The sequence below is a fragment of the Rhopalosiphum padi genome, chromosome 3 (assembly GCF_020882245.1).
Source record: "Rhopalosiphum padi isolate XX-2018 chromosome 3, ASM2088224v1, whole genome shotgun sequence".
In the NCBI taxonomy this organism is placed as follows: Eukaryota; Metazoa; Arthropoda; class Insecta; order Hemiptera; family Aphididae; genus Rhopalosiphum; species Rhopalosiphum padi.
Genome location: NC_083599.1, coordinates 21,075,486 through 21,091,749, shown reverse-complemented (window position 1 = coordinate 21,091,749; position 16,264 = coordinate 21,075,486). Strand labels below are relative to the sequence as shown.

The 16,264-nt window shown below is 27.5% G+C and overlaps 1 protein-coding gene across 1 annotated transcript; it reads left to right on the top strand.

The window, feature by feature from the left end:
- The first annotated feature begins 3,895 nt into the window (after window positions 1–3,895).
- On the top strand, window positions 3,896–10,897 carry LOC132926660 (leucine-rich repeat and calponin homology domain-containing protein). The gene is made up of 12 exons (XM_060991035.1): window positions 3,896–4,752; window positions 4,827–4,971; window positions 6,468–6,700; window positions 6,999–7,135; window positions 7,231–7,413; window positions 7,480–7,559; window positions 7,627–7,752; window positions 9,665–9,755; window positions 9,840–10,049; window positions 10,117–10,254; window positions 10,332–10,409; window positions 10,539–10,897. Exons 1-12 carry the CDS (start codon window positions 4,581–4,583, stop codon window positions 10,677–10,679), a joined length of 1,734 nt encoding a protein of 577 aa, XP_060847018.1. The 5' UTR covers window positions 3,896–4,580; the 3' UTR covers window positions 10,680–10,897.
- The last annotated feature ends 5,367 nt before the right edge of the window (window positions 10,898–16,264 follow it).

Here is a 16,264-nt window from a genome sequence, read left to right as displayed (position 1 = left end):
AAATAACCATCTGCGCTTTTTAAAAATTACACTATGTAATATAAATATATAATAAACATGCTTTCGTTAAATTTAAACTTCTTATAAAACTAGCTTCCGATAAATTTTTTTTAAGACCAATTTGGATTAATATGGACTTCAGTTGTGCAGGAAATGCAAAAAAAAAGTAAAAAAAAAACAAATAAAATTCAATATTTTTAAAACATCTCCCTCAGAAAATGTATAAATGCTCGTCTCTTATTCGTTTTAAACTTAACATTACAAACATAGATACTAAGCTCATCTATGTATGAAACAGCCAAATACTTTTACAAAAGATCCATTGTTATCTACTCGTCTATCAACTCAACCAAATCTACTTATGCACTCAAAATTTGTCGAGTTTTCTTCTTTATCATAGTACCATACAAAACATAAATGATGGTGTCTTGATGTCTTACAATAATAATTAATAAACATATGTAATGTTGAGTGTCATCAATGATGTTATATACTTATATGGCTATTTTTTTATTACTTATTTAAGTTTTTTTCCCCCGTGATTTTTTATTCACTAATATGCTCATGTATTGTGTATTTAAGCCAATGGCCAATTTGATATAATGATATAGGTATATTGTATATAATTTTAAACAAAAATAAATAAATAAATAATTATAATATGCAATAAGTACCCATTGTATAATTAGTAGGGCAGAGGACTTGTAGCTCTAAAAAAACACTAAATATGTAAGCACTTATGCGCTTAAAAACCCTATAATATGCACTTAAAATATGCACTAAAATTATTTTTTTACAATTTAATTTAAAAATATTAATAAAATAAATAGGCTTTAAAATAAGTCAAAACAATTTTAATACACTTTATTTCAATTACAATATACTATTGTCAAATTTTAATTAAACTGTAACTTTTATTCTTATTGCTTTACTTTTTTAAATTTTATATATCTTCTTCTGACACTAAAAAAAAATTTTCATATTTTAGTAAAAACCATTTTAGCCAATAAATATTTAATTAATACTAATACTACTTTTACCTTGAAAATTACATTAAGTTACAATTAAGTTAAATATGTCTCAAAAAGTATAAAATAGCGTATAAAAGTATAAAATATACCCTAAAAATTAAAAAGTATCAAAATATGCATTTATATGCAAAATTAAATTTCAAAACTAGCTCTATGAAAGCATAAAACATATTTATTTCGTACTCTGCTATTTTTGCGACTGTGCAAAACAAATATGCAAATGCTACAAGTCCTCTGCCCTAATAATTAGGTTTAGCTAGTATAGTAATATAGCTGTGTATAATAGGAACGGTAGTTATCACGTAACTCATCAATACGTACTATATTTTCAAAATCAATAATATATTTTTAGTCTAGATCATGTCTTGGGTAATAATGTGAAACTGTGCTAGGCATGTAAGTAGTTAGTTAAAACATTGATTTTTTTTTTAATTTTTAATATAACTACTTATAGTTAGACAGTTAGTTATTTAATTGTCTTATTGGAATGGTAAATTAACTAGTTAAAGTATCCATTGTAATATCTACCTAACTATTTTTAGTTAATTTAAAAAAAATAGGTACGAAGTTTAAATCATTCTTATATAGGTACATAATATCATATTTTATAGTCTATATAGCGTATACTGTATATGCAGGGAATATTAATTAATTAATATTATAGCTTTTATAAATACACTTTTTATCACATTGTATACAATGACTATACAAATTAAAACAAATAAATATTCATTGATTTAAAAACTAAAAACTAAGTAGACACAACAGTATCATAATTGACAAACCCAGTCTCAATATATATAATAGACAATATATTCTTTTAAGAAGGTATAGTGGGTTATACCTACATTTTAAATAAAATGTTTAAACCTATCTACCTAATTATTATTTAAACAATTGAAAGTCACACAATTACTATATAATATGTGGCTCATGTGCTAATTAAAAAAAAATTAATTAGGTATATCTAATTAATCTTATTTTAAGATACCTACCTATCTAGTTATAAGTTATAACTACATTTCGAATGAATTAAATTATAAACTGAATAGATTATATTGACTTTAAACTTTTAGAGTTTAATAATTTATTGTTTATTAATTCTGTACATATGATTCAACGTTCGCTTGACGAAGATTTAAATAACTTAATTTAATTTTTTTTTCATTAATATGCCCATTGTAAGGCCTTGGCCTTTGCCATTAGGTTAGGTTTTTATTATCGAAATGATAGTGTTCAGTGATGTCTTTGTTTTTGTTTCCTTCGGAAAATTATTGAACAATAATAAAAAAGATCAGAGAACTTACTCTGCTGTATAGTAAGCGTCAAGTGTAATTCGTCATTGAGAAGGTCATTGTAATTTACGTGTCAAATTATAATTCAATCATAATTAATATAATTGCAGATATACAATAAAAAACGATTTTGATCGAAGACGGGTTTTCACATGTTTTCAGACTATATTTTATATGTTTTATATTAATATTATTTAATTTATTTTTCATTTAGTTATAACTTTATAAGGTATTTAGGTATAATATGTTGAACACGTTTTTATCTAAAACAAATCAAATATTTATATTACACATAATAATTTCTCTTTTATCACCTTGCGTATATGTAATAGTATAAACATTTAGTATAGATAATATATTAATATATAATAAATATTTTAACTTGAGACACTGCAATATCATAAAATGATGACGTATACAGGCATACAGCTTTATATGGTAGATGTCTTAAAATTATAATCCAAACATGTTTTGAACTAAAAAAACATAACTAAAACTGTTAATTTTCAATTGAATATCCAATTTCGTTTAAAGTCTAACTTAAAAAGTTAAAAATATGTCTATAAAAAAAATTGTTAGTTCTTTTGTATAGATTCATGCTATAATAACTTATGAAGAACCTTATATATTATAGATTTTCAAGCGCTTTCACTAAATAAAATGTTAAAAGTAGTACAGTTTTAACCTGAAAACAATTTGTAAATTATCGTAATTTTCACAAATTTTTTCAATAGTAGAAAAAAAGCTAAAATACCCATTTATAAAAATATATTATTATATTTAAAAAATACTAGTACCTACAAATATCTGGAGAAAAATTCAAGTCTCTACACAGTTATTTGTTTTTTAGTTACAATATTTATTTTGTAAAGTGTATCTGTATGAGTACCCATAGTACCTACCTAGTATTTACTAGGCATTTTTTACTTTTAATCCCTCGAGGTATATTATAGATACAATTTGTTACCGATTTACTATCAAAAATCACTCTCAAAGTTAAAAATCAAAGCATTTTTATTTCTCCAAAAGGCGACAAAAAGAAAAAAAAAAAAAAATAGGTAAATGAAAACAGAAAAATACACTTCATTAAAAATCGCTGCGCTCAGACATTATTACAAAAAAAAAAAACTACCTTTTACCGAATAATCCCTACGGACGGGTCGCGTGTGTACCCGGTATGGAAAAAAATATTTTAAACAATACTACAGCTAACGAACTATAACACTGGTAATATCACGGTCCGCGACACAATGGATAATAATATTATTTCGTGCCGAAGTATAATAAATAATAATAATAATAATAATAATAATATTAGGGTTATACGCGTAGTCGTTTGGGTCGAGTGCTGGCGAGAGTCTGTACGCATTGTACGCACGCTAAGCGTTATAATAGAGGTATAGGTAATATAGGCAGGTACAACAATAATAATAATAATATTTTAATCGCGTACCAACGCGTCTGTGCCTATTATAGTTGTAGGTACTTATCGACGCAACAGCCGCGGTTGGGGCCACTTGGCCGTTTTCAAACGTCGCGGTGCCTTGGCCCTTGGCCGTGGAACGACAATAATAGTGCATAACAATAACAACAACAATAATCGAACATTATCTCGTGTATTCCTTGACCTTATCACGCGCGGCGGTTCTTATCACGCGACGTCGACGACGACGACGACGACGGTTAGTGTTGTGCGGTCTCCCGTAAACAAATTTCCCTTTCCGGTCCTCTCCGCCCGTCCACCGATCGCCGCCCACTAACGATAACCGAACATCCGACGACCCGGCGATACGTTGTCATCATCATCATCATCATCACCATCAATAATAATAATAGTAGCACCGTAACTCCCAGGGGGTCTACGAGTGCGTTGATAACGCGACTTAATTTTTTTTTATTATATATTACTAGAAATTATTACCTATCGCGGATTCGCTCTATCCGCGTGTTCGGTGTCGTTCGTGGCTGTACAAGTCGCTCTGCTCGTCCGCTCACCTGTCGATCGCAATACCTGTCCGCCCGGGTCGTCGTCGGTCGATTAGCATTCATTCCGGTCCACGTCCGACGGTCGTCAAACCGGCGATGGCGATCGGCGTTTCCGACGTCCGAGGACGAAGCCGTTGCACGGGGCACCACCGGCGTCCGGTCTCGTCGGCGTGTTAACCCGCCACCGACCCGCTCGCCATTTGCCTCACATGCGTCAGCGCGTGTCGTCCGATCGACGTTCGCAGTTCGCACACCGCACGGCACGACGATGGATTGCGCGTCGACGCTGTACTCCCACCGCAACAACGGGCTGATGACCAGGTCGCTGGAGAAACTGCTGGAGGACGCGCATCTGTGCGGCGAGTTGAAACTCGGCGGGCGCAAGCTAAAGGAGTTTCCGGTGACGAATAAATACGATTTGTCCGACACGACCATAGCGGGTACGAACACCACGAGCGCGGCCCGTAAACGTTGTGTGTAACGCGGTAAAATCATCACTCGTTTTGTTTTTCAGATCTCTCCAAGAATTGCTTCACACACTTTCCAGCCGAACTCAGTAAATTCTGGTCATTAGAATCTCTCAACCTGTATCACAATGCTATACGATCAATACCAAACACAGTCACATCACTTCAATCATTGGTGCATCTTGATCTCAGGTTGGTGGTTATATCAAATTCAAGTGTCTACGAATTGTTTAGTTCATTCACTTGTTTCTTTTTTATAACAATTATTAATTCGTATTATTATCATCTAGAACTTTTTTTGATTCACAAGCCGTGGATTTAACAGACACTGTAACATGAATGTTTATATAATAAGAAATCTTTTTATATTTTTCTGTTATGTATTTTTGTTGCAACTTTTTCCTAATGTTGGTCGAAAAACAAACTACACTGTTTTATGAACAAACTTATTTCGAATATCATTTACCTATTGTTTTTATTATCTATAACATCTGTAAACATTTTTTTATAATCATGTCATATAAATCATGAAGTAACCTGAATTTATTACAAATTATTGAAAATATTTTGAAACAGTACATATTATACACCTAAGTATCATTTCAATGACATTTGTTTGTAAACTATGAGTGTAGATGTTTAAATATACCTATGTTTTATTTAACAAACCTAATTGAATACTAAAATGCTACATTGTGTTCTAGTTGTAAGACATTTTTATAGCCATACTATAATGGTGGTATTTCAGTATGATGATTTTAAACTGATTAAAAAATGATATTTCTTGTTCTTTTTGTTTAATCTAATTTGAAATATTTAAAAATAATTTACAAGGGCATGTATTATTTTTAGTATTTTTACGTTTCAAGGTTGAAGTTTTTATTTATTAATTAATTTAAAAGCTTAACATTTTTAGTGAATTTTATCTAGATTTAAAGTCTTAATTATACATGCATCACATAATTATTGAAAAAAACACTATCTATTAACTAGAGCAAGGACTATAGTTTAAAATTATTCAACATAAAATAAAAATAAAAACATCTTTCAAATTGTATTAAAATGCTATATTGTATATATTTAAAAAAATTATAACTAAAGAAAAATCTCTGCTGTTTGGTCCAGTTTTGCTATTCTAAAATAAGAGCACTAATTTCCATTTAATGTTATTATTTCTGAATTTATTTTGTTTAATTATGTCATTGACAAACTTGAATTACTTATTTCTCAATGTACAGAATTTTCTCCAGTCTCAAAATATGCACGTACAATTTTAATCCTCATAATTATTATAAAATATATTTTTTACTTACCTATGTTTACTTACCAGTTACCTTACATAATAAAATCAAAATATTAATATATGGATGTATAAAAGTCCTTGCTCTATTAACACTGTAATATAAATTACTTTGATTAATATTTAAATATACATATACAATCAATCGCACAACTTTAAATAATAAATATACATGTAGAAAATAATATCAATAATCAGATGCAAAATAAAACTATCATAAATATAAAATCAAATAATTAATGGTATTATAATTAAGTAAAATAAGTATATTATGTAGGTAGTTAAAGTATATTTATTTGTTCAAAGGTAGTTATGATTTATCTAAATATCCAACTGTTGCGTATACAAAATATATGTGTATTCATATATATGTAATCTTTTTTTATAGTCGGAACCGTTTAACATGTCTACCATCAGCTATATGTCAGTTACCTCTTGAAATCCTATTATTGTCCAATAACAAACTTAAACAATTACCCACCGAAATTGGATTCTGCAAAACTCTTATTGAGTTAGATGTAAGCTGTAATGTGCTTATTAATTTACCACCACAGTTGGGTCAACTATCCTCATTAAAATGTTTAAACGCACAAAATAATCTACTTATTGAGTTACCATTAGGTAAGTAAAACATTATTACAATAGTTTTTTTAGCATTTTGTAGTTAAATATAAAAAAACTATTAAAAATTATTTTTGAAGTTTAATTACTATATATATATATATATAAAAAACCAAATAAAATAATTAAAGTATACACATTTTTATATCATTACTCATGTACATTTTTAATTTAAATTAAAAATATTTAGCCACTCAAAATAAAATAAAAATTTAAAATATTATTATAATAAAATAGTGTATAACTTATAATATAATCTTAAAAAGTTCAAAAATTAAATTTCGAGTTTTTTTTACAGAATTAACGTGTTTAAAATTAGCAAGATTGAATGTCAGTTTGAACCGAATAGCATCATTACCTGTTGAACTGCGATTAATGTCTTGTTTAGAATGTTTGGATGTAGCCAATAATCCTTTGGTCTCCCCTCCAACTGCTGTAAGAGTGCACATTAATAATCATTTTACATTGTTTAACAATACAATATGTCATCTTTTAAATACTATTATTGTTTTTTTTTTTTAATGTTATAGGTTTGTATTAAGGGTCGTATTCATATATTTAAGTGGCTGGAATTAAAAAGCATTAAAGAAGGCCGAAATCGAGGATCGTCATGGAAGTTCAACTCTCTTAAGAGCAATAATCACAGTTTAGACAGTAATATGGACAGTTTGACATTATCTGAAACAACTAGTTTCGTACATTCTTCAGATGAAGTGAGTTCACTAATCAGAATATTATCATATTGGCTCACAAACTATTGTTATTTAATTATATTTTAGGGTGCAAATGGAAGTACAGAGTATTTAAACAAATCTGACAGAAAACATAGGGAAACAAACAGATACAATAACAATGCAAGGTATTGTATCATATTAACATTTTCATGTGATTATTCTTAAAAATTTGTATTACATTTTTATTTGCAGTCCTGAAATTGTACATGTCAGTAAAAGTAATGGTAACATGTCAACAAATTCAAGTAAAATATACTCGAATAACAATAACGGCATCAAGCTAAATGATAAACCGACACATCACACACAAAGCTATAGGTATGTATAGTATAGTTGGTTACACAAAAAGTGGTCAGTACATTTCTTTGCCTGCATCATACCAGACTAGTAACTATAGATTCTCAAACAGCTCCTTAGCGTTTAATCATTGGACACATATGTTGCGCCTTAAACATAGGCGCAATTAGGGTAAAATTTATGGGAGTGCTTAAAACGTATAGTACAATATGAGAGCCCCCTCCATTATTTATGATAAGCAAAATTATTATACACAAAAAAAATTTTTAATATAATATAGCATATTATAATATCATAAATCATAATACTCATATTGTTATACTAAATTTATTTTTCTGTTATTAATTAATGCAAACTTATTTAAAATGTTTTCAGTATTTATGTTATTGGTAATTTCTCTTTCAATACATATTGAAACTAGATTTTTAAGACAATTTTCTCGCATGTTTGTTCGAAACTAATAATTCTTCAAACTTCGCATTGCAGAAAAAGATTTTTTACAGGTAATTGTTAACTGCAAGGATCTAAATATTATGATCATTTTAAAATGTACAGTTTCAAAAAGATTATAACTTGCTTAAAATTAATAATATCAATAAAATGCTACGTGGAGCCCTGGATAATTAAATTTTATAATAGGTCAATTCGCTATAATATCAAAACTAAAAGTACAATATTGAAACCGGTGAACAAAAATTTGCCATGTTGTGTGTAAGACGGAGACAACATATGTGGGCAGCGGGTACTACATCCTCTTAAAAATAAAACTTACTGATTCTATGTATTTGTGTATACTGTATTACTGTACGGTGTACGCCTTACAGCCTTACAATAAACATATTTAAAGTTTCCATTTATATATAATATTTTGATAAATTATCAATTTTACTGGTAAATACTCGTAAATTATTAATTATTAAATCAGAAATTTTTCAAAGATTGTAAAATACCGGCACCGAAAATTTGGGAGTACAAAGCACTCACAAGCCCCCCACCTCCCTAGTTGCGCCCATGACCTTAAACATGTCTACCCTAACTCATAATTCATCAATTATGACCATACTTTCAAATAGTCAATAGTTAGCTCTATATAATGCAAGAACGCTAGATTTAATATCATTTTTCATTTCAGTATAGAATTATTCAATTCTTAACTAATTATCATAAAAACAGACCCATCATTACTTTATGACACTATACTCTTTTTAATTTATATATTTATTTATTGAAATCAAAATTCTAGAGAACGTTATTTTGATTGGTGGCATATTTTCGATAAATTAAAATTATTTTTTATGTTATATGTTGAGTGAAAAATAGCAATATTCAGAATTTAGGCGGTATTGTACTTCATAATTTGTGATAATCTATCCATAACATGAAATATATCGGTCGTATAAAAATATTTTACCACATCATCTTAAAATATGACAGTTTTATATTATTTGGATAACAATTTGTAAAAAACCTGATTAACATTTTGGGTCTTAGAAAGTATTTCATAATATCTGAAAAAGTAATATTATTGTAAAGTATATTATTAGTATTTAAGTTTTTAGTTCAAAATAAATAGGCAAATCTCATTAAAATTTCTTACTTAACTTTAAACTTCAAATTGCTGTTTCTCTGAACTATACATTTTCAGCTGTGGTAGACTTATTCTAGAAGTGTGATATTATATATGTATTGAAATAATGCTATTTTTTAAAATTAATTTATGATTAATATAATAATAATTTCATATAAACTACATTCAATATTTTAATATGTGAATAAATTAAAGAAACCACGCCAATTATGTTATCCCACTAATATGAAATGGCTGCTAGATTTGTGATTAGCCACTGGTCAGATTTTGTGTTGCTAACTACAGTACAATATTAATGTTTCTTATTATTTTTATTACAATACATATATCTTAATTATTTTACAGAGAATACAAAGAGTTCCTTAAACAACAACGTGCCCAAGAATCTATTTATAAAGGAAAAGTTCAAAACCCTGACAATAATTATGATCAAAAGGTTTGTGCTAATTATTATTATAGTGTCTCAAAAATGATCTCTTTTGATTTTTTTTTTTATTATTATTATTTAATTTATTAACAGGATATCCGTCCATACATTAAACCAAGTACACCTGAAATTGTATCAACGCCAGTCAATAATTTATCATTACCAATGTCATCAAGTCCTAGTAGTCCAAATGTTTGGTCCAAGAATAACACACCAGTCACTAAAAATAAACTTCAGTTCACAATGAAACGGGAATATGATAAAGCAAGAGAAGAGGCAGAACTTGTGAAACAACTACGAAATGTTTGTGTTTATATTATTTTTTTTAATTGTTTGACTATAGATTTAAAACTACTATTTTGTATACTAGACTATCGAATCACGCTTAAAAATGTCTCTCCCAAGTGAACTGTCACCGGCCCTTAATGATGGAGTTGTACTTTGTTACTTAGCAAACCATGTCAAACCTAGATCTGTAGCTAGCATTCATGTACCTTCACCAGCCGTGGTAAACATTAATACAATTAAATACTAAAAAGGACCCAGTATAATTCATGTTGATCTAATTTATTTAATTACTTACAGCCCAAACTAACTATGGCTCGGTGTAGACGGAACGTTGATAACTTTTTGGAAGCATGCCGTAAAATTGGTGTAAATGAAGTAAGTAATTGCTAATTCCATATGTCGATGATGATTTAACTTAATAATAATATGGAGTATAAAATCATATTTAGTAGGGGTTATTATATATATTATTATATTTTTACAATATTATTTAATTGTTTCTAGAAACTGATTTGTTGTGCTGTTGATATTCTGGAGGGAAAAGGTATTGTTCAAGTGGCCATCACTGTTGCTGAACTTTTGAAATTCCATACAACGAAAACACAACCACAAACCGTACACGTGCCATCACTTTTAAATGTATAAGAACAAAACTTATGGAAACGATCTACGAAGAAATTGTGACTGATTGTTAAGCTCATAAATGAAATGCTATTATGGCATTGAAGACTGTTTTAATTCACCTGTTTAAGTGTATAAAAAACCTCAGAAATTTCATTATGAGGCTGAGTAAATTTTATATATTTTTTATAATCAAAACTATATTGATCAATTAAAACGCTAATTTAGTGTACACTACTTAACATTTTTTACCGAGTATAATATTTAGTATTTATTTATTTTTAGTCATTTTGTTGACAAAAAAAAAAACAACAAAAGTTATTTATTTATTTATTTTAAACTTCCTATAGAGCCTGTGTTAACAAATTAAGTTTTGCCATTCCTAAATAAACTGGCTGTACGTTATATATATATTAGTTAAGCTATTGTTTTTTTGCATTTTACTTTTAAATTTTATTTTACTAAATTAATTTTTTTTCATCAATTTTATTATTTTTTTTAATATATTTTGTATAGGTATATTTTATGTTTTTTTTTTTTTAACAATTTAGTATACCTATTACCTAGTAGTTAACCTGTTACTTTAAAATTTATATACTAAAAACAGGAAGTATGAATTTATCTTAGGCAATAATTCATATTATATGTATTAGTACAAAACACTAAATAATATGTAAGCATTATTTTATTACTTTTCCAAAAATGTTGATCCAAACATAGATTTCAAACTGATTACCAAAATTAACTTTAACGTTATTAGGAAAGTATCATAAGTATCAAATGAATATTAAATATTCAGAAAATTATAATTAGCCATAAGCACTAATACATGTTTAATGCAGAATTTTAAGTATTTATAATAAAAAAATAATAATATAAAAATATTTTGTGTTTTATTGTTTTAAACATTATTATTTTTTTTTTTTTTTAATTAACCTATCCCTGCACTGTCATTGTTTGTGAATGTTATACTGTCAGAAGATACTGAAAGGATCATAAAAATAGTCTACTTTACTAAAAGAATATTTTCATGGTTTACTTTATTTATAACAAATAAATAAAATGTTTGTTAGCCATTTAATGTAAATTATCATGTGTATGTATTTATTTTAGTTCAGGCAGTTGAAAAATTGAATTGTCATTGTTGTATTGGAAACTGGATCTATAAATGGAGGCATATCTTACAGCCGTTTAGTCAGAAAACGTCACAGAATGCCCTCATCTCGAGCTAATTATTTTGGATCGTTCATAAGTTACAAATATTTGGCGGCGTTGATCACTATGCATAAGGATTGCTAAATATACATTATATCATTTAAGTGGGTGGCGCCTTGGCGGACGATGGTAGTCAGTAATTAATAAGATAAAAGCAATGTGCATACGAGTTGTAAATACAATTTATCTTGTATTTTAGTGTATCAAATTCACTTATTAATGATACTTCCTATCTCAGATTTTATTTCTATGAACTACCATTTGAAACTGACATCAGATCCACTGAAAATCTATGTAGATTAGTGTCTTTCTAGTCTCTCTAATAATTTGTCGACAACAATTTAACTTTTAGATCTGTTGTTGTATATAATATATATTAAGTTAAGGTATTAATATGTACTACTTGTTGCAAAATATAAACACAATTAGAATTCAAAATTAGGGAATGATTGAATTTATGTAATATGTGATAAAATTTATAATTAGTATTAGTAGGTCAATATAGAAAACTAGCTATGATATATTATAACTTTATAAGAGATAAAAAAAAAATGACTAAAAGTAGCTTTTTGGCTGTCATCATTTTATGTGGTAATTGTGTATGAACACTAATATATTCATTATATGCTTATATTTTGTAGCCATAGGCGTACACACGGGTGTGACTTATAGGGCTATAGCCACACCTGAGACTTTTTTAGGTAGATACTTAGGTAAAAATAGAATACCCATTTTTTTGTAAAGAAAGGCAAAAAATAAATAGCAGGAGAACAAAAATGAATGCTTTAAATAATTGTAATATTAATTCACATAGTGCTTGTACTAATTGTACTATGTACTAGTTTTAACAATCAAATTTATTTTATTTATCTATGTTATGTACATATATATTATATTTTATTTATTTATTTATTTTATGGCGTTTTTGTGAGGGTGGGTGGTCAAAAAAATTAAAAGCCACACCTGAAACAAGATTCTGCTCATGCCTATATTTGTAGCTCAAGAGCCCGAAGATAATTTTTTAATAAAAACAATTTTCTGATCATCGACTTTATGTCTTTATGGTAGTTTCTGGTAGCAAATGTTGAAAATACAAAAAATATCAAAAATTATTTAAACATATTTGAAAAAAAATCAAACTTAACTTCTTTATTCTGCTATTTATAATTTTTAATATAATGTTAAAAATTAAAATATACATTTGTATTAAAAATTGTTATAATTAACAAGTTCGGACCACTCGTGAAGGATATTTGTAATATTTTACAGCTTTTATAAACTTAAACACAACATTTTAAATAATACATTTTACAATCACATAATTTCATTTAATTAATTTTATGATAATTTGATTCACAATAAGTAATAAGTGTTAAAGATAAATTGAACATTTTAATATATAAATCAATATATCTATTTTAAATAAGTACTTAGATGCTAATATACTATTAAAAATATACTTTTATCCAAAATTAGAAATTTAACAATTAAAAATAATAATAATTGATTTACATTTTTTGTACTCACAAACTACAATATTATCTATATTGTTAGGTATGTTTGCCATAGTAACATTACAAATTAATGTAAACAATATTTTTAAATTTTCGTTTTGTTCACTCGAGTACCTGTATGGCTGTATATGTTTATTTTAAATTATAAATGTATGTGTACATTATGTATTGTATTTTATGTTATGTATTTATTTATTATGTATGTAACAGTGTTGGTTTGTAGTGTGAATATAAAAGTATTATCCTACGTTCATTTTCACTAGTAGCCAGTAGGTAAACATATTGTTAAATTATTTACTTGACCTGATCAGTGATCACATGTATAAACTAGCACTTTTTACATTTCTGACAGATTTCTCTATAAATCACAAATGTTTATAAATTATACAGTAGATCAAGTAGGTAGGAAGTTAAACTCATTATTATGATAGGGTCATTTAAAATTTGTTTAGGTAAGTACTCTTGTACTGAGGAACCATATAATATACCAATACTAACCAGTAACCTTATACTAGCATGTACTAATGCCTAATGGGTTACGATCCAACACTTGTTGGTTGTTATATAATATGTATTCACGGCCAATATAAATACTTTTAACCTGTTAAGTAATATATTAAATTAAATACTTTTTAAACAAAATTACCAATTACAAATTTTAAGTGAACATTTCAAGCGGTGAGCGGTGTCACGATCTGATTCCAATTATTATAAATAATAATAATAATATCATCTAAGACGTTAATAATATGAACTACCTCTGAGCAAGTGAATTCGATAAATCGCTAACCGTCTTGTCGTTGTGCAAACCCATTGCAAATATACCGTCTGAGTGTCTGATGAACTCTTGTGCTAGACCTCCCTATGCATAATAATATGGTCCACTCAAGACGAATAAGCCATTTGATCGTGATTTCGATTGTAGGTACTTACCAAGGTTGGGAATTAACGAGTTAAAAATTAAAATTAAGTTAAAATATTAAGTTAATTAACTCGTTACATTCTTTTCAAATTAACTTTTAACTTAATAAGTTACATTTTTTTTAGATTAACGTGTTAACTTCAAGCTATTTTATTCAAAAATATATCTAAATTAAGTTAATTTTTATCTGAAGAATAATTCAAAAATTTTTCGGTTTATTTTAGAAAAACAGGGCGTTTGATAGCTAATTAATACTAAGATGTATCATTTTAAATTTTCCTGGTAATTTTCTTGATTGTTTATGAGACAACAATATTTAATATAAACTGTGGTGTAGATCAGTGTTTCTCAACCTTTGTGTAGTGGCGACACATTATTAAAAATTTTCATATTTTGTGACACACGATAAAAAAAAAATAAGAATAATGCATATTGATTTTTGTAAATATAGTGTCATTCGTGCATTTAATATTGATACTTCCCGCGACACGTTTGGACTTACCCGGCGACACACCGGTTGAGAAACACTGAACTATAGACTATATAGTACTACACCTAAACTTTAATTTGGAATTGTATCTATTTAGTATGCTATGGGCGACCTGTTTCCTTTTGACCGTCATCGATTGCGACTTTTTCCCCGTGGAGACGTGTGATCGAAGTTTAACTGTTTTATTAGAACAGCATAATATGAGTATTATTACGAGCGTCATCTTCACATCGGCTCTAGCGTGTTTGTGCTACTAATTGTCCGATTATTATCCGTGTCCCTATACACCTTTCGTCATGTGTGTCATATTTAATATCATCGAAATACCTATAATTATATTCTATAGATTATGTAACAAACCTTATTACGGCGTAGTGTTTTCTATTTTAATTTTTTAAACTTACGTTGTTGTACTTGTCGATTTAGACGATATATAGTTTTAGTTTATGCGCATAAGACGCATCACACAGTCAGTGGCGATACTTAGATTTTATTTTCACAAGTTTTCCGTAGTATATATAAACTATAGATATGTTAATATGTACAAAAAAATGATAGTTAGGTATACCAATCTATATAATTTTATTTAAATACTATTTGAAATTTTAAACTAACGTACCTACAAGTTAGAATAATCATATTATGTGTACAAATTTGTATTTAAATTAAAAAGTCGAAGCTCCCCTTCCCCATATTATATATTATGTTCGTCTGCTGGACTGAATGTGCTGAATACGGAAAATTACTAAAAAAAAGATTAATAAAAATAAGTTCAACGTATAGATGAAATAATGCAATGACTGCATTATGCGACAATACAAAATTTTACGTGTTAAGTTTCTAGTTGTAAAGAGAAAGTTTTAATTGCGTTGTATATAATATTGTATGCCATAAACTATTACCCGTAATAATTTATTATCATTAATAATTTATTATTTAAACAATATAATCTTGTTGTATTATAATTTATGAGCTTTATTTTCAATCAAATTTATTTTTAAATTTTCGTGTTTGTGTTATAAATGTATAATTTTATAAACATGGTAAATGTTGACTCTTTTTGAGCTATTGATATTGGAATGAGATATTATTTTTATAAATGTTAACAAAAATAAATTCGAAGGCTCGAAATGTTCAAAATAGCTAAGGTTAGACATTTTAATACAATGTTCTTTTTAAGTAGTTTACACTAGAAATGAAAAACCTAACAAGTATACAATTTACAAATTTTTTTTTATGTATAGATATTTGAAGTTCAAATTTGGACGAAATTACATATTATTATGCCATTATGGTGAATAAAACGATGTTAATAATTAATAAATTGGGAGGTTGGGACTTAAGATTTTTACACATATTATGAATTTAACTATATATGTAATGATGTTTCAAAATATGATGTAGGTTGATTTTAAGCAATTATCAATTCATATAATATTATAATTTATAGGTACACTATTTTGCAGCA